At 41.3% G+C, this 20582-nt stretch overlaps 1 protein-coding gene across 9 annotated transcripts in view; it reads right to left on the bottom strand.

Moving 5' to 3' along the window:
* Positions 1-20582, bottom strand: part of SAP130 (Sin3A associated protein 130) — a 78093-nt gene that overhangs the window by 31419 nt on the left and 26092 nt on the right. For 3 of the 9 annotated variants that reach the window (XM_027554558.1, XM_027554574.1, XM_027554583.1), the window contains exons 11-15: positions 16730-16871; positions 14458-14579; positions 9105-9407; positions 8120-8294; positions 1296-1400 (exon numbers count right to left, since the gene is read on the bottom strand). In XM_027554558.1, coding sequence (XP_027410359.1) covers positions 1296-1400; positions 8120-8294; positions 9105-9407; positions 14458-14579; positions 16730-16871 — 847 coding nt within the window. Of the gene's footprint in view, positions 1-1295; positions 1401-8119; positions 8298-9104; positions 9408-14457; positions 14580-16729; positions 16872-20582 lie in introns of all 9 variants that reach the window. The other 6 variants (XM_027554539.1, XM_027554566.1, XM_027554547.1 and 3 more) reach the window with 3 other exon arrangements.

Here is a 20582-nt window from a genome sequence, read left to right as displayed (position 1 = left end):
AAAGAAGCTGCCTGCAACACAAGAGACCCAGGTTTGATCCCTAGGCCACAGAGATTCCCTAGAGAAATAGGAAGAGCGTTTTTAATATTTTCACAAATGTTTTTAAGGTCACAAAAAAATTATAAGTAACCATGTACAGTTTCTGATTACATGGTTATTTGTACATTTTTGCACTAATGTACAAAATGGTGACTGCAAGTACTCCTACATCAAAGACCAGGTCTCGGCTCTTTCCTCTGCCCAACACAGTCTTACATCAGGGAACACGTGGCTCTTAAAACCTATGCTCAGAGAAGCCTTCCTGTAAGTCATCACCCCTTCTCCCATCACTTATATTCCTTTTACATTGGTTTCTTTTTCTTCACATATTTATTACTTCTCTACATTCACAAGACGGCAAGCTTAAGGAATGGACCCTTTGTTTCAGTCACTTTTACTTCCCTGGATTCTGAAATGATACTTAGTACACACACGGCATTCATAATTTTTTGAATGAGTTTTATGAAGAAGTAGATCTAAATATATTAACACAGTAAGATATTACTGATATAAGTAAAAAATGCCATATAATAAACAATCAATAAAATCTTATTTTTAAGAACTTATCAGCCTATCTACACACGTATGTGGAAAGATACTTAACAAAACTTTAACCAATTAATATTACTCTGGGGGTGCTTTCCAGGTGGCTCAGTGTTAAAGAATCTGCCTGCCAATGCAGGAGATGCAGGTTCAATCCCTGGGATGGGAAGATCCCCTGGAGAAGGAAATGGCAACCCCACTCCACTATTCCTGCCTGGAAAATCCCATGGACAGAGGAACCTGGCAGGCTATATAGTCCATGGGGTTGCAAAGACTCAGAGGCTAAAACAGTAACAAATTACTCTGGGGAGTGGGACTAGAGAGGTGAGTGGAGAATGGGACAAAGATTTTTACTTTATACTTAATTTTTATATTGTCTCATTTTCTTTTCCAAAATACTACTTTTAGAATTAAGAAGATAAATAAAATAGCATGTATTAACTGTCGTCTTAATGCCATTTTTGATAGCAACAGGAACTGGGTGCTTACTATGAGGCAGGCTCTATTCTAAGTGCTGTGAATACACAGGAATCCTATGAGGAAGATGTTATAAGTATGCCCATTTCATAAATAAGGAAATTAAGGACCAGAGAGGTTGAGAAATGTGTCCAGATCACACAGCTTAGAAAATGGGTTTTTCAGATGCACACAGACAAATTATGTGAAGTTTGTCGCATGTTACTAGACTGTCCTGTCCTCAATTATGTGCTCACCCTGCAGGCCTGGGCGACCCAGACGTACTCCGCATAGAGCTCTCCACGCGAGGGCTGGCCACGTCAGGAGGCTGAGGGGGAATGAGGGTTTTCCGCACTGCCATTCTAGAAGAGACAAGAGACAAACCCAGAATACAAGAGTCTGAGGGCATTCGAAGGATAAGAATGACACATCTGCTACATGGATCTACGGTAAAATTAAAGCACTATGTTGTCAGGTACTTTTTAATGGATTGAAAAGTTTTGTCAATGTAGTAAAGGCACATTATTTAAAAAGTCAAATAGTACTAAAGAGCTTTTAACAAAACACAGCCGATCTCTTTCCCATCCTTCATCAGTTCCTGCCTGTCTCTCTTCAGGAAGCAACTATTTTGATTCTTACCTACTTCTTCTACTTTCTACCTACACATTTCCTTTGTACTTAAAATTTAAATTCGTTTAGTATTCACAATCATTATTACACCTATGTATTCATACTGACCTAAGCAAGTTAATGGAAGCTGAGTGAAAAAAGTCAATTAAGATAGTTAGTGATCAAATGTGTAATGTAGTAGAGAGGCCACATGCGGCTCAGACCACAGCTTAGTGCTATGGAAATCATCAATGATCCTGATGTGTAATTCTGGCAGAGTGGTAGAAGCAAATGCTAGAAGAGAATTGGTTTGAGAGAACACGTCTAGAATGAGAACATACCATTCTGCAATGCAATGAATTCAGATAATGATCATCAAGACTGTTAATATCTCAAAAAAGGGTGAACGGCAGACAGCATATTTCTCCTGGTATAATACTAACACCAGGCTTCCCAGGTGGCCAGGGACAAAGATCCACCTGTACACAGGATATGTGGATTTCATTCCTGGGTCGGGAAGATCCTCTGGAGAAGGAAATGGCAACCTATTCCAGTATTTTTGCTTAGGAAAATCCATGGACAGAGGAGCCTGGTGGGCAACAGTCCATTGGGTTACAAAAATAGTTGGATGTGACTTAGCAACTAAACAACAAAACACTAAACTGCCAACTTATAAAGGAATTTTGCTAAACGGGGGGAAAAACCAAGCCTTTAGATTAAAGTAACAACTTGGAAAACGCGGAGGAGAATAAGTGAAACTAGCGATGGGAGAGGGGGGCATGGACTGTGTTCCCTAAAATGAGCCACTGGAGTCCTAATTCCTGGTGCTTGTGAATATAAAAACATAGGGTCTTTGCAAATGTAACTAAGTTAGGGATCTTGACATAAGATCATTCTAGACTTAGAGTCTTTTAGAAAAGACCCTGATGCTGGGTAAGACTGTAGGTCAAAGGAGAAGGGGGAACAGAGGATGGGATGGTTAGGTGGCATCACCTACTCAATGGACATGAATTTGAGCAAACTCCGGGAGACAGTGGATGTCAGAGGAGTCTTGCGTGCTGCAGTCCACAGGGTCACGAACAGTAGGACACAACTTGGCGACTGAACAACAAAAAAGTTATAGGGCTGGTCCTAAATCCAATGACTGATGTAACAGAAAGGAGATGGAGATCTGAGACAGACAGAGGCAAGGGCATGTGAATATGGAAACAGAGACTGGAGTGGTGCATCCACAGGCAAAGCAACGCAGAGGCCTGCCAACCACCAGCAGACAATGGGAAGAGGCAGAGTGGATTTCCCTGAGAAGGGACTTCTAGGCATCGTGCTGTGAGAATAAACTTGCGTTGTTTCAAACCACCAAACTTGTGATAATTTGTTATAGCAGCCCTAAGGAAACTAATACAATGGGGATACAACTGACAAATTCAGGGAAAGAGATGGCGGGGGAAAGGGAAAACTCCATGGGACAAAAGAGCCGGTAAAAAAGGGAGTGGATAGGCATACAGATGAAACACGGACTAAGTTAATAACTGAAGCTGGATTATGGGAATAAATTCTTATGTTCAAATTTGTATTATGTTTAAACTTTCCACATAAAAATAAAAAAGCAAGACCAACTCCACTCACCCCAGAAAACACACAACTCCCCCTGCAAACCCATAAAGAGATATACTATAAATGTACAGAATGCCCAAACTTACAAAGGGTGCCAAATAACAAGTGTTGGTGATGACAAAGGCAATGATTCCACTGCTAGTGAGAGTGCAAATGGGTATAAAACCTCAACAAACTGCTGGCGTTACCTGTTAGATCTGAACATGAGCACAGACTGCTGCTGCTACTGCTGCTAAGTCGCTCCAGTTGTGTCTGACTCTGTGCGACCCATAGACGGCAACCTACCAGGCTCCCCCGTCCCTGGGATTCTCCAGGCAAGAACACTGGAGTGGGTTGCCATTTCCTTCTCCAATACATGCAAGTAAAAAGTGAAAGTGAAGTCGCTCAGTTGTGTCCGACCCTCAGCGACCCCACGGACTGCAGCCTTCCAGGCTCCTCCGCCCATGGGATTTTCCAGGCAAGAGTACTGGAGTGGGGTGCCATTGCCTTCTACATCCCAGCAAATCCCTTCTGGGGTACCACATTTATGGACACATCAAAGGTGATGTACAAAGATGTTGGGATAACATTACAGCCCCAAACTGGAAAAAACCCAAAGATCCATGGATAAATGATGCTATTCTTATATAAGGGTATTTTAAACAACAATGAAAAGTTACAATCACATGTAGTAACATGGATGAATTGTCCAAAACCAAGTGAAAGATGACAGAGTCACAAAAATACATATATGATTCTATGGGAACTCAGAAAGAGGCAAAAGAGGGTAAGAAGAGAAACTGCTTAGTAACCTCTGGGAGGAAGTACTGGTAATCACACAGATGTACATTGGGTTCCCTTTGTGCTAAGTCATTACACTGTACATACATTATCTGCACAGTTTCCTATACATCACTGAAAATGCTGAAAGAGAAAGAGAGAGACTGGAAGAAGTAGTGCTGGCAAACAGAGACAACTCCTTTATTTTCATTGCAAACAGGAGAAATAAAATGGGGTAGAGAATGGAGGAAAGTGGCCTAATAGAAGAATTTTTTTTTTAAGATGGAAGAACAGACAGCAAGATTATACTTTTTATGTGAATAACCCACTTGCAAGAAAAAACTGATGAAGGAAGAGAGAGAAGAACTGGAGCTGGAGTAGGTAAGAAAGGTTGTCATCAGAGCTCTGAAGAGGCACCCCTGGAACTCACCTGTACTGGGAAATGGAGGTGGAGTGGGGAAAGAGGCTGGTAGGTGGGATGTGCAAGAAAAAACCAATGAAGGAGGATAGAGAGAGAAGAGCTGGAGCTGGAAGAGGTGACAAAGGTTGTGACGAGAGCTCTGAAGAGACACTCCTGGGGCCCACCTGTACTGGGAAATGGAGGTGGAGTGGGGAGAAGAGGCTGGCAGGTAGGATGTGACAGCTAGTTTATGAAGTTCTCTTGCGTTTGTTGCCATTTTCTCAAGAAAGTAGGTGGCACTTTCATTAGCTACTAGTGAATGTGGGGAGAAGCTGTGGAAGCCTGGAAAAGAACAGAGATACCTGGTTGTCTGGAAGGGCGGTGGAAGAAAGCAGACAGTGCTGGTCCACCATGAGATCCCAGTGGAAGTGTGTGACGTTAGGCAGGACCAGGCAGTGTGGTGCTCCCTAACACACTGCTGCACATATGCAGGCAGCCTAACACAAATCAGGACTTAACTCTGGTTTTGACAAAGCGAAGAGGAGGGTAAGGAACCTGAGGATGGATGCAAGGGAATGACTGCAACGGACCACAGACTCTGAACCAGGGAGAGCAGACAAAGATGTCAGGAAAGGCAGTTAGAAGAGTGAAAGGGTGGTTAAGGACCAAGAGGCTGCAGGCTCCCAGCTGGGTCTTGTTGAGTCACAGTTCTGCTGCCAGGGGCGTGGAAGGAGGCAGGCTGTGGGCCACTGGGGTACAGAAAATGCTGCTAAACTTCTGAGCTGTGGAATGCTTGCGCTCCTGGGGGTGCTCTGCTACGGAAGGGTGGATGCAAGGGACACATTCAAGCAACGGAGAGGCCACAGAGCTGGGAAATGTCAAATTTCTCTTTATGTTAAAGAAAGTATGACAGCCAGCCAGTAGGTACCTTCTGAAGGACACACACAGTCTCTAAATCAAACCTGACTCTGTCCCAACAAGGTGGCTGCCAGTCACATGGGGCCACTAAACACTTGAAAGGCAGTAAATGCAAGTGACCAGCAGGACTTTTAAGAAAGTTTCATTTGGGGCTTCCCTGGCGGCTCAGACGGTAAAGAATGTTTCACTGAAGTTAATTTGAATTTAAAAGCTGGTATTTGACTAGAACAGTCAAATTCACAGAGTTAGAAAGTACACTGGTAATGCCAGGGGCCAGGAGGTGAAGGCACTGTAAGGGTGAAGGGACAGGGGGAATGGGGAGTTAGTATTTAGTGGAGACAGCTTCAGTTTAAGGTGAAAATCGGGGAGGTGGATAATGGTGAGAGCTGCACAACAATGTGAATGTATTTAATGCCACTGAAATGTACGTTAAATATGGTTAAAATAGTATGTTTTGTATTATGTGACTTTTACCACAATAAAAGAAACATTAAAAAAAACATAAAAAATTAAAACTGGTATTTGATCCACTTATTGGAAAACTTTTCAGTGTGTCTAGATGAACTTGGTTATGTGAAACTACTTTTTCAATAGCAAATTTTATGAAATTTAAATACAGACCAGGAAGCATATCTGCTGATGAGGAGGAGTGGACTGAGGGTGGCGACGAGGCGCCAAGAGGACCGTCACCCCATCTCCAGGCACAGCGAGCGACAGGGAGGGATGGGGAGGAAGAGACAGCCACCACTCTGGGGAGAGTTGAGGAAAAGGCCACTGAGACCCCAGAGAAGAGCCAGGACCCAGTTAGAGCAAAAAGCCACGTTCAGAGAAGCCAGGCCGCAGGGGGCTTGGATGGTAACAGGTCATCACGGAAGGTGCAGAAGAAGGGCCTTTGGACACGACAAAGCGTGGGAGAAAGGCAGGTCTCCTGCGTCCCGTGTTATGAAGCTTCTAAATATTTTATCCTGGAGCCAGTGTGTGTCTACTGCACATACCGCGCCAAGCATTTTGTGGTTTGTTAAATCAGGAAACGCTTACTCTTCAGTTCTGGTAATTTACTATGATCCCTCCTCTTCCAAGGCAGGATTCTCCTCAACTGGTGCTTTAATTTTTTGGTATTTTCTCCCCTTTTGTCTTTCTGTTCTACTGAGAGATCTCCTCAGTTTTACATTTCAACTTCTCTACTGAGTTTTCAATTTCTGCTCTCACACTTCTAAGTTCAGGACACACTCTTGTTCTCTGACTGTTACCTTTGAGAATCATGGCCTTCCCGTCTGATGGATGCAGTTTTTTTTTGTCCTTTGAAGATGGCACTGACGGTGTCTGTCTCTGTTCATGCTTTCTTAAGTTTTTAGTTTTATTCTCTTTGCCTAGCCTTTGCATCTTTCAAACTGTCTTTTTCAGTGGTTTCTATCTTGTATTGTTAGAATCCCCAGCAGGCACCTCATATGCTGGGCTGCATGCTCATGATGGAGGAGGACTAAAAAGCTGATGGGATGCTCTGAGCTTGTGGCAGGGTTTGTCTACCTTAAGGGTGACCTGATCCCTGTCTGAAGGGTCCTTAAATCCCTAGTGTAGGTATTTTTAGATCCTTCCCATCGGGCTGATGGGCCCTAGGAGAGTAGAGTCCTCGTCTCAATTTCTCTTTAATTGCCAGGGTTGTGGCAGCCAAATGGGAGAAGTGGACAGGCAGTCTCAACACGCCATGCTGTCCAGGCCATCTAGTCTGCTTCTGGTACAGTGCCCTGTCCTCTGCTGCGCTGGCTGATCCTAGCGGGCCACCTGCAGAGTTCCCTGGGGCGGGGGGGGGGGGGGGGGTGGGGGGTGGGGCTGGGGAGGACGCACAGCACAGATCTGTTGTGTGGGCAGACAAGGCAGGGCCCTAACCACTTTTCAGAAGATTTCAGCCGAGCTTCCTTTCACCCTCAGTTCTTCCTGTTTCTGGTTCTTCTGAAGATTTACAATTTAAATGAGGATGGTTCTCAATTGTTCTCTGCAGACTTAACATCCACCATTCTCACTGCTAAGGGAGTGAGTGAGTGCTTGCCTATCTGCTTTCTAGCCTCCAAGTCTTATTGCTGTTGAGTCTTCTCCTATTCTCCCCATCCCTATATATTTATGATCTTTTAAAAAAGCCTCTTTACTAAAAGTTCTGTGGGGTTTTGACAGGAGGAGAAATTAAGAAGAGCATGTTCAATCTGCCATCTTCATTACAGGCTCTGCCTTGCATTTTCCTTGATAAGGTTACTTTATCATGAACAGACTTAGTATTTATTAAAAGACAAAGACTTGGATCTCTGTTTCACAGCAGAGCACGTATCTTCTCGCCGACGACCCACCAACTCAGAAGCTTCTATGACAACAGGGAACACTATCTGCTACTAAATCTGACCCTTAATACACTTACTTGGAACACTGCTTGCCTGAAGCTACAATTCATTTAGGATAACGAGGAAAAAACAGACAGCACACATTACTGTGCCTAACTAGATAGGCCCGAAAAATTCAGTACAAGCTAGGGGTTCCAGCATTAAACTCTCAGAACCACAGAGAACTCTCAAAGTAATTAATATGCAACAGATGTTTACAAACTGACACCCAACTGAACCCTGGATTCTTACCATCTTACAGTCTGAGCTCAGTAAGGCTCTACTGAACAACCTGGTCGGCAAGTTATTTTGGCAGAAATTGAGTTTGCTACAGCACTGGATTAGTGCCTACGGTTTATACCAATGATATCCAGAACTAGAGGTGTCATTTGACACTTCTGAGTCTACTCACCCATCTGTGGCAGGTTTCTTTCGGAGTATGCTTGGCCGTGGGGATGAGCCCTGGGCTGGAGCGTTGGTGCTCACGCTCTGGCTGTGAGTCTGCACCACAGTTGTTGCTGCTGGAGCAGCACTGAATGGGTTGCTGATAGGGTTGGCTACAATTGTGGCTCCATCCGCCAACACCACTGCTAGAGGACACAGAGGGGGCAGGAGAGAACAAGGAGAAGAAGGAAACAGAAGTAACATTACTAAAATGTCACACAAGACAAAGAACAATGATTAGACTACCACACTGAAGAGTACCCATGTTAGGACTTTCCAATTTCAAGCAGAGGGATAAGAACAAAAGCAGATGGCAAAATGGGAGAAGTTATAAAGCCTACTGATCAAAACCCACTTTTCTTTGCTCTACAATCATAATTACTAATAAATAAGATACATAAAGTACATACCATACTTCAAGAAATGTTCTCCTATAGATTTTTTGTAAAATATCACCGCTTCTCAATTCCTTAAGGGTACTAACATTCCAGTCTATCTTAACTTTATGCTTTACAAACAACTCCAAAAACAATCTTAGGAAATTCCTTGGCTGTCTAGCGGTTAGGACTCTGTGCTTCTAATGCTAGGGCCTGAATTCAATCCCTGGTTGAAGAACTAGATCCCACAAGCTACGCAGTGACCCAAAAAAATTAAAATGAAAAAGAAAATCCTAAAATGGAATGTAAATACTACCTTTGTAAGGGTGAATGTACCCTCTCAACTAAGAGCGCTTCCCCCCCCATGTAAATGCGTATTAAGCTATTTACATATGTAGTTTCTAATGCTTACAATGATCCTGACAGGTAAGTTCTAAGCAACTCACATTCCAAAGAGGAAACTAAGATTTAGTGAGGTTACTTGAGACCACAAAACCAGCAAGTGGCAGAACCATGATATAAACCCTATGTATCTTTTCTCTCCATACCAAATTCCATGTAAAAAATTAAAAGTACCTGAAGTCTTTCCTTCCGGCTGAGGCTGCTGGGTCCCTATTGGTGCAGGCTGAAGTCCTTGGGTGCTGATGGGGGTTGCTGAGTGAATTCCCTGTGTCCCGATGGGGGCTGGCTGGATCCCCGGGGTGCCAATGGGGGCTGGCTGGATCCCCTGTGTACTGATGGGGGCTGGCTGGATCCCTTGGATATGTCGAGCGTGAGATGCATCCACTGTCATCAACTGCATGGGGTTCAGGTGGACTGTGGATGCCACCCCTACTCCAGTCTGAGCTGTGATAGCAGAGTTTGGAGCCTGAGCTGAAACTACAAATGATGCAGAAAGTGACAAGAATGTTAGCTCTGATCGACCTAAGGAGAAAAACACTCAAATCAAAACAATTTTTCCACGTTCAAGATCTAAACTCTCAATTAAAAAAGTGCTATATAAATCTCTAAACACTGACGTTTTCTCCACCTTACTTTCTATTAATTTGAGATGATCTTTCTATAGAAATAGCATTAAAATGAGAAAAAAGCAATCATTTATTAAAAGCCAAATGTGAGCCAGGCAACTATGTGAATAATTAATACAAACTTTTGCGATCTATCCATGCCTCCTAGTCAAGAATCTTTGCTTTAATTGATAGAAGAACCACTATCAGAGGAATTTCTGAAATATAGTAGTTATTAATTTTAAATTCTAAAATATGCACTTAAGAGAACAATCAACCTGTCCTTTTTCAATCATCTACTGTGTACATTAAAAACTGACTCAACAACAAAACTGAAAACACAAACATTCCCAGGAAGAAACAAAAAAAGAAGAGATTTCTCACTATTTGTGGAAAGAAAACAAACAAAAGACTTTTCTTCTCAGAAAACAAATCTGGAAAAAGATATATGTATCTTCCATGTTCCCTGCAGCATTACTCACAATAGCCAAGATATGGAAACAAGCCATGTCCACTAGTGGATGAGTACATCAAGAAGATATGGTATATACACACACTATGGAGTACCACTCAGCTATTAAAAAGGAAAAAATCTGAAATACTGCTATTTGTGACAATATGAATGAATCATAAAGGTATTATGCTTAGTGAAGTCAGTCACACAGAGAATGACAAACATCATCTGATCTCACATACATATGGAATCTAAAATGCAGAAAATCACAAACTGAGCCCCTGGATAGGGAAAACAGACCAGTGGTGCCAGAGGCAAGGGCAGAGGGCAGGTGAGACAGGCTAAAGTAGTGAGAAGGCACGAATTTCCAGTTAAAGATATTAAGTTATGGGGATATTATGCACAGCATAATGATTATAGTTAAATATACAGTATTGTAAATCTGGAAGTTCCTAAGAGTAGATCTTAAAAAGTTCTCATCACAAGAAAAAAACCAATCTGGAACTGTATAGTGACAGATGCCAGCTAGACCTGTGGTGATTATTCTGCAATATAGATAAGTAATGAATCATTATGCTGTACATGTGAAACTAAGGTATGTCAATTACATCTCAATTTTGGAATTTTAGAATTTCTTGGCAGAAAAGCTACAACAAATCTAGACAGCATATTAGAAAGCAGAGACAACACTTTGCTGACAAAGGTCCATCTAGTCAAAGCTGTGGTTTTTCCAGTAGACATGTACAGATGTGAGAGAGTTGGACCATAAAGAAGGCTGAGTTCCGAAGAACTGATGCTTTGAAACTGGTGTTGGAAAAGACTCTTGAGAATCCCTTTGACAGCAAGGAGATCAAACCAGTCCATCCTAATGGAAATCAATCCTGAATATTCACTGGAAGGACTGATGCTGAAGCTCTAATACTCTGGCCTCCTGATGTGAAGAGCTGACTCACTGGAAAAGACCCTGATATTAGGAAAGATTGAGGGAAGGCAGAGAAGGGGATGATAGAGGATGAGATTGTTGGATGGCTCAATGGACATGAGTTTGAGCAAATTCTGGGCAATAGTGAAGGCCAGGGAAGCATGGCATGGCAGTCCATGGGGTGGCAAAGTGTCAGACACGATTTAGTGACTGAACAACAAATACTTCAATTTTAATAATATAATTAAAAATGTTTTATAAATGACAAATAAAAAGGTAAATTATTATTATGCATTAAGAATAATGAAGTGATAGAACATGTAAACTTAGAAGTCACTGTTATAGTACCATTCTTCCTTTGTAGAATACACACATACACAATTTCCAGAGCATTACAGTTTCTTCCTGAGAAGTGTACCCATGTTATTTCTGTTACACAATAGTTCTTTGGTCATTTGCCTGCTGTAGAACCTGTAGTCTAGTTACTACTACAAGCCTTTTTAAGACCCAATCTTATTTCACACTTTATATTCTCACCCACACCATGTGTGCATGCGTGCTCAGTCGTGTTCGACTCTCTGCGACCCTATGGGCTATAGCCTGTGACCCTATGGGCTATAGCCTGTCAGGCTCCTCTAATCATGGGTTTCTCCAGGAAAGAATACTGGAGTGGGCTGCCATTTTTCCTCCTCCAGGGGATCTTCCCAACTCAGGGATTGATCCTGTGTCTCCTGCATGGGCATTAAGGTTCTTCAGTACTGAGCGAGATCTAATCTTATTCCACACTTTGCATTCTTACTCACACTATGCTTCCACCAAAACAAAACCACTCTGGTTTTTCAAGCACATATTTTAGTTAATACTTTATTCACAGACAGAAATGTGCTTTTCTCCAGTCCTACCATGGCTCTGCCCTATCCATTCTGAAAGATGCTTCCCAAATGTCATTTCTTTTAGGAAATCATTCCTGACCTCCAACCCGACTTCTCAAGTAGAAGTAACCTCTTACCTCAGAAACAGCGTGGCTTTGCTCAAGTCTCTCTTGTGAGCTTGAGCATATTACAGTATCTTTTCACATCTCATCTCCTTACTAGACTCTCAGCTTGTTGAAAGCAACATCTGTTTATAAGTCAATTTTAAAACAGAGCTAGCATAGGATCTTACATAGAATTTCAATAAATATTTGTGGAATTAATAAATGCATGAATGAATAAACGAATGAATGAAATGGAAAACACCTCTACAACAAGTGAATTTTCAGGAACAATATGAGAGGGATCAATTCCTTGCAAAATATATAGATTATGTACCTATAGTCACACACATATATATACAGTTACATATATGTGCCGTCACTTCAATCATGTCCTAATCTTTGCAACCCTACGCACTGTAGCCCTCCAGGCTCCTCAATCCATGGGATTCTCCAGGTAAAAATACTGGAGTGGGTTGCCATACCCTCCTTCAGGGGATCTTCCCAGCCCAGGGACTGAACCTGATCTCTGGCAATGCAGGCAGATTCTTTACCACTGAGCCACTGGGGAAGCCCTATAGTTACATATAGTTATATATCTAGACTTATATATTCATCTTTCCACCTAACTTATAATAGACCAAAAAGATCTCATCTGTAAAAGCAACCAAGACCATGAACAACTGTTCTAATTACTATAAACTATACAGTAAAGTGATCCATATTTGGCAAGATCAGAGGCTATTATATACAAATTTTCCTGTTCTGTTCTTGACTTAAAAATATCTGTTTTAAAATAAGCTAATAAATTCACGGTCCTTGAAAACAGGATACTGTCAGCTGGTTTCTAAATGACTTATTCATCTGTGTCCATCCATGTGCAGACTTACACGTTTGACAAATACTACACTACCTCGCATCTGCACCAACAAGGATGGTTTGATACTGGAAGAAACAAAGTACTGATTGTGCTATTTATTTTTCTGTGTTAGTGTCCATCAAGGCTACTGCAGGGGTGAAAAAAGAATAATGTAGACACAGATGACTGGCAGGTTCCCCAATACTTCAGACAGTGTTCTTATGAAGGATTTTTACAATAAAAGTTTATACATAAGTGATAGTGTCTGCATAGTCAGCTCTAGCTCAAGAGAGCCTGCATGCTCTTTTCCGTTGGTTAGCGTTCAGAGAAATATATAGTGGTCATGAATGATTGATGCCTTCTCCAGAAACGTGAAACAACCACACTGTTAGGGAAGTATCAATGGGCTGAGCTAGTGGATGAAGGAAGGAACCTGAAGGCAAGTGATATTACTGATAAAGAGACTCAAAGTTTTCAGCAATCAGTGTAACACACAGACATGCTTCTACAATACTTTTAGCATTCCACTTGTGGCAACAATCAATTAAACAAGATTTTACTTTATAAGATTGCTAATAAAGAACAGTCATGAATTCCTTTTAAAAAGAAAATTTTTAAAAACAAACATTTCCTCCCCCACCCTCAGCAAAAAAAAAAAAAATCAAAGCACACAAAAAATGTAGAGGTGGAGGAACCTGTTTTCAAAGCTGTTTAAACATCACAGTGTTTGAAAGCTTTAGATTAGCGCTGTCCAACAAAAATATAAGTAATACACGCAATTTTAGATTTTCCAGTAGCCACATTAATAAAATATAGGCCAAATTAATTTTTATGACACATCTCGTTTAACTCAATATGTCCAAAAAATGATAATTTTAAAATAACAATCTTACTAAGGGTTATTAGTAACGTGTTATAAATTCTCTTTTCCATATGTTTTCAAAATTCAGGGTATATTTTACTCTCAAATCACATTTCAATTCAGAGACTAAATTTTTATCAGAAATACTTGATTTCTATTTTGATTCCATAAAATCAGCAATTTTGCAAAAAGTAGCTTCATACTGCTAAGTTGTTCCAAACATATTTGAAATTTCTCTCATTTTAATTTAAAACAAAAAATTCAGTTCTTCATTTGTGCCAGGTCGGCTTCAAATGCCCAATGGCCACAGGCGGCCCTGGCTGCAGCCCCAGAGGCACATGAGAAGGACAACGGCCATAGTCTGACAACCTGGCTTTCTCAGGCCTAAAGTGAGCAGAGGGTCTCACGGCAAAAGATTATACAAACCTTGCAGTTTAAGCATTGTTTACTTTGGATTGGCAAAAAGAACGCTATTAACAAGACTGGATGGTGAATGTTGAGCATAACTGGGCTAACATTAAAAATACAACAAATAACCCATGAAACAGATGACCCATAAGAGTACAGCTTTATTCATTTTTAACTGCACTACCATTTTAAGGGATAACAAAACTTACCATAATTATCCTCAGGGTGGGATAAAATCATGCTAATATCACTAATAAGTAACAACCTTTTACAGTCATAGAAATAGTGATTTACAACCTTAAAGCTTTAGATTTCAGCCTTATCTGACTCTGAAAATTGAAGCTAGAATCATTAAATTCATACTAGTAATACCCACTGATCAATTTCTATCTCATTGCTTGCAAAAACTAAAATGTTAAGTCACCGTAACAGTGGGGTTCATACCTGGATACTGTCGAATGGTGGACACAGAGCTGGTGATTGGGGTGTAGGTGTGAGCAGCCAGTGGGTATGCAGAAGGTGGGTACGTTGGGAGAAAGTACTGGAACTGAACAGGAACAGATGGTCTACAGACGGAACACAGATAATATGAACCAAAATGGTCTACTTCCTTCTTTCCCTTCAAATGGTCCTGTTGCCTACAAACTCTTCATACTTTTAACTGCCTTACCAACATTTCTCAAGTTGTGTCCCAAACAATTATATCAAAGGACACAGACCTAGAGAAAGTAGTATTTTAACATTGATGGACCTAGAGATTATCAATATTAAGTGAAGCAAGTCAGAGAAGACCAATGTCATGTATCATCGATATTTGGGATCTAAAATGATACAAAGGAGCAAAACAGAAATAGGCTCACAGAGGCAGAAAACAAACCTGTGGTTACAAAAGGGGCAAGGGGTGAGGAGATGTAAACTGGGAGTTTGGCATTAGCAGATACCAACTACTATATACAAAATAAACAACATGGCCCTACTATGCAGTGTAGGGAAACATATTCAGTATTCTATAATAAACCATAATGGAAAATATGGGAAAAAATGTATACATACACATATAACTGAATCACTTTGCTATATACCAGAAACTAACACAACACCGTAAATCAACCATACCTTGATAAAAACAAAATATCCCCAAGCTGATAAGCGTTTCTAGGGGTGGGATGGGGAGGGAGGTGGGAGGGAGGTTCAAGAGGGAGGGGACATATGTATGCCTATGGCTGATACATGCTGATGTTTGCTGGAAACCAACACAATATTGTAAAGCAATTATCCTTCAACTAAAAATACAAAAATTTAAAATATAAAAAAATAAGCATTTCTATACACCATAATAATCAAACACGAGTATTTAAAAAGGATCCAATCATGAAATCACTGCATACACACTCTGCCTGGTTTTCACTGTGAGGCAGGAGACGTGAACCACAAATACAGAACGTGGGAGGCAGTGGGGTTGAACCAGAGGCACCCGGATGCACTCGTGTTAAAAATGCTATCTACTTCCTACCTCTCCTGCTAAAGGGCCTAGAAGAAATGACAATCCAGTCAAGATAAAAAGATCTAATGCCTAGATCTTGGTTCTAAATGATGAAAAGGAATCAGGGCTCAGAGAGATCAAGTTCAAGAGGAGCTACAAGTATTTTGTTGTGGTGAGAAGTAAGGAAGGGCTAGAATGACCAGGACAGTAAAACCCACAGGAACTAGTCCGAAGGGGCTCCCAAGGACCAACCTGGAGACAATTTGAGCATTAATACAGGTGACAGTAATGGATTATAATTATGATAAACAAAACCAAGTCCATGAGCCCATGTGGATTTTTAAAAAATAAAATACAAAACAAAAGAAATAAATGAGGATTGATAAAATTTCTCTACATGAGGATGCCAATCGATAAACATAAAGGAAATGATAGAAAAAAAAATCACTATCTTGCAACCATCATATTGCAAGCATCAACACATCCAGCCAATAATCAACAGAAGCAAAGACTACCGTGTAAAAGTTTACTGGGGAGTAGGATGTCTATAGTCTCAAGGTATTTCCACACAAATTAGTTATTTACAAAGAAGAAAGATATACCTTTACAGTAGAAAAATCTGACAAACATCAACTTCATGAAACAGTGTTGACACAACCAATGATGGGAGAACAGGAGAGCATGAGCCCTGTGGTATACAGCAACGAGAAGAGCTTATCCCCTAACGGCATTCAGCCCCAAACGCACAGGCTGAATCTAACCATGCGGAACAATCCAACAAGCGCAAACTGAAGAATATTCTGCAAAAACAACTAGCCAATCCATACTCTTCTAAAATGTCAATGTATGAAAGAGACTGGAATGCTAAAGGATCATTTCCGATGCCCATACTGTGGTTAAATAAGAACAGTTTTGTTCTCTGGAGGAAAATGGGAAATTACACTTAGGTATAAAAGGGTCATGATGCTGTCACCCTTACATTCAAAATGGCTCAAAATAAATTAAACCGAGAAATACACAAGGCAAAAAAAACAACAATACTAGAACATTCATCAGAAGGAGAATGAGTAAATACAGCACAGCTTCATTCATAAAATTAAAGAAATCATATACTGTATTGGATTTTCAGGGGTAAATTTGAAAATAAGGAAATATATGCCATATTTGTGGGATAATTTGTTTTACTGAAAAATCAAAACAATTGGTGACATGATGGGGTACATTCCCTCCTACCTATTATCACTGCGGGTTTCCATGGCCACAGGATTTGGAGAGGCTCGATGTCCTGAAATGGGAATCAGGCTACTCCTCTCTGCAGGGTAGTCAGGCTGGATCCGAGGAGACGTGTGTGTGATTTGCTGAGGCACCACCTTAGCTACAAAAAAGTATCATCCAATTACATTACTACTCAAATGCTTCTACTGGCATGCTGAAACATTCTCGGTCAGGAACAATCTTAAGAATGCAAATGTTAATAAGAAGCCTAGATACTTAATCAAAATAAAAAATGAAAAGATGAGTACCTATGGGTTCAACTGAATTATTTCAATCTGATAATACACTGATACATTCACAACTGTTACTTGTCAAAGCAGGGTTCAATATTAATCAGATCAGATCAGATCAGTCGCTCAGTCGTGTCCGACTCTTTGCGACCCCATGAATTGCAGCACACCAGGCCTCCCTGTCCATCACCAACTCCTGGAGTTCACTCAGACTCACATCCATCGAGTCAGTGATGCCATCCAGCCATCTCATCCTCTGTCATCCCCTTCTCCTCCTGCCCCTAATACCTCCCAGCATCAGAGTCTTTTCCAATGAGTCAACTCTTCACATGAGGTGGCCAAAGTACTGGAGTTTCAGCTTTAGCATCATTCCTTCCAAAGAAATCCCAGGGCTGATCTCCTTCAGAATGGACTGGTTGGATCTCCTTGCAGTCCAAGGGACCCTCAAGAGTCTTCTCCAACACCACAGTTCAAAAGCATCAATTCTTCGGCACTCAGCCTTCTTCACAGTCCAACTCTCACATCCATACATGACCACAGGAAAAACCATAGCCTTGACTAGACGAACCTTTGTTGGCAAAGTAATGTCTCTGCTTTTGAATATGCTATCTGGTTGGTCATAACTTTCCTTCCAAGGGGTAAGCGTCTTTTAATTTCATGGCTGCAGTCACCATCTGTAGTGATTTTGGAGCCCAGAAATATTAATACTTTATTACAAACATCGGCAAGCGGGCCCTTTCCCCCTGACTTGGCTTCCTGGAAACTTTTTTTTTTTTAAAGGAGAAGACTTAAAAAAAAAAAAAGTGAATACAGAAATGGCAAATACTTTTGATTCTTCTCCAGGGCCCTTAACCAATTAGTAATAATGTAGCTAATTAGTAATGAGATTATTTCAAGCTCAGTTTTCTCATCTATGAGGAAGTCTTCTTTAGATGACCACTTTATTTTTAAAGTCTCTTTGAGTGTCCTGTGATTTTGCATATTTTATGGCAAAAATAAAAATAATAGTTTTCAAATTTAATTCCACCTGTATAAAGACCCAACCACAGCAATGACAGGCACACAAACAGCGGAGACTGGGCTGGCATCAGCACATCACCCAAAGAACAGCACACTAAGCACCAGCTCCCCACCCCCGCACCCATGCCCAACTAGCTTCCAAGGAAGGCAGCTGGGGAGTCTCTGCAGGAAGACGGTGGGATGCCCAAGTTCACCACTGAGGATGGCCCTGATGTCTAATGCAGACAGAAGTTGGCATGATGCGCTTTTCATCAGTAATAAGTAGAGTCTGTGCTGAGTAAAAAGCAATTAAGCCTTGTTTTGTCAGTATGCCCATAAAAGGGAGGAGAAAAAATAATGCTTCCAATAGGGAAGTACCTGTCATTTGGTAGAGTAGCTAAGCAGAGGTTGGTTACCACAAACACACACATGAAAAATATTTTTACTTTTTCCTAATTAAAAATGTCTTCAATTATTTAAAAAAAAAAAAAAAAAGAAAAACCCTTCAGGAAAATCACAATGCAGAATTCATAAATTGGGGCTATTTTCAAAGATGATTCCTGTTTTCTGAACACCATGATCACCTAATCTGAGACGACTGTCATGTGTAGAGAAAAATAAGGATGTCATTCCACTGGAAACAGGCATTTATGGCAGGAAGGAACCCTATGCTTACGGTTAATCAGACTTTTTCCCCTGATCCAATACTTTCCTAGTAATAACAATGGCTGAATCCAATACTTAATCTCACCTGGAGAAAGCAAGTGACACAGAAAACACTCAGGTGGCTTTAATACACCTCTTATGCCCCTAACTTGAAAATCAATACTCCGAGGGTTCTTATCAGGTATCCCTTCTGAATCGAGACACTTCTATACACGGATCCTATTATGATGTAACAAATATTTGGATTATTACACAAGAGGAAAACAAAACTAGAGCAAAAATCCTGATGGAACTTAGACAAAATCACATTAAGTGGCAGATGTTTAAATCTGTTTGGACACGTCTGTCAAATGATTTTCATATCTAGAATTTAGTAAATGGTGAAACATCGAAGATAAATGAGCTAGAGAATATAACCACAGACTACAGTTAGAGAATGTAACTGCAAATACTCAGAAGAGGCAGAATTGGTAGGTTCAGCCAAATGAATGAAATTTGTCTCCTAGTACTTTTGGTGAGTTTACTTCCACAATATTACTCTTAGGAAGATAGAGTGACATTAATAAAAACTGATCTCTAAGTAATTCTTCACAGAGAGGGTTCAAGACACAACCAGAGAGCCCCTCCAGGGTACACAGCTCCTCTTTACTGGTCTGATTTTCTTCATAGCTACACATTCCCTAGTGAGACTCTCGACTATAAAATGAAAAGAAAGGGCTTGGCTCTGACTTTATACAGTGCTGAGGATGACTGATGACACTGTTAGGTGCAGCCAGAAAATAATCTGAAATGGCAACATGGAACAGTCAGCGATCTTCTTCAACATAAGCGCTTTAATGCTAGATACGCCACCCCCAAACTTCACAGAAGTGATGTTAAATTCAGAGGGGTGGGAAAGAAGTTTGGGCTCTCTAATGCCAAGCCACAGTGAGCAGGAGCGTGAGAAAGACCACAGTATCCTCTCACTAAGAGCGTGCTGTGGGGCTGAGCACCAGTTTAGGGGCTGGCACTCTGGCTTCTCTGAAAAACGGAGCAAGTTTCCTGGGTCCTACCGATATTCTGGAAATGTGCCCTCAAAGTTTGCTACGAGGGCTGTGGAAGCTCTAGCCTGTCACATGCACAAAGGAAGGACGCGGGGAGGGAGGGCCAACCTCAGAGCTGGGACACAGCAGGCTAGGGAGTCACACTTGTGTGTCTGGTCACCAGGTCTCTACTTTGAAAAGCACAGCATGTTATAAATACAGCAGCTGTCTCGTATCTTTAGGAGTGAAGGAAGTAAGACGGCACACTCACTGTTACAGAACCAGGGCACAGTCAACACTACCAACCTGAAACCTGTGACTTGTGGGTTAAAGAGGGGCGTGTTCTGCCGCACACACCACAGTTTCTGCTTTGGAAGCTCTGAAGTGAGCTATCAGCTCTGAGGACCGGTGTTGGCAACTCGCGGGCCAAACCTTGCTGTTGCCTGTTTTGGCCCATGAACGAACAATGGGTCTACATTTTTAAACGGTTGGGGGAAAATTAAACAGAAGAATATTTTGTGACAGGTGAAAATGATATGATATTCAAATTTCCATGCCCATTAAACGTCTTACTGAAACACAACCACACTCTTTTGTTTACCTAGGTGGCTTAGACGGTAAAGCGTCTGCCTGCAATGTGGGAGACCCGGGTTCGATTTCTGGGTCAGGAAGATCCCCTGGAGAAGGAAATGGCAATCCACTCCAGCACTCTTGCCTGGAAAACCCCATGGACGGAGGAGCCTGATAGGCTACAGTCCATGGGGTGGCAAAGAATCGGATACGACTGAGCGACTTCACTTTCACTTGTCTATAGCTAGGTGGCTGTACACACCTATGAGGCCTGCAGAACCTGAGGCATTTATGATCTGGCCCTATGGAAAAAGCCTGCCAATC

The sequence above is a fragment of the Bos indicus x Bos taurus genome, chromosome 2 (genome assembly GCF_003369695.1).
Source record: "Bos indicus x Bos taurus breed Angus x Brahman F1 hybrid chromosome 2, Bos_hybrid_MaternalHap_v2.0, whole genome shotgun sequence".
In the NCBI taxonomy this organism is placed as follows: domain Eukaryota; kingdom Metazoa; phylum Chordata; class Mammalia; order Artiodactyla; family Bovidae; genus Bos; species Bos indicus x Bos taurus.
Note: the sequence above shows the minus strand (reverse complement) of the source record. Positions and strands in the feature narration are given on the sequence as shown.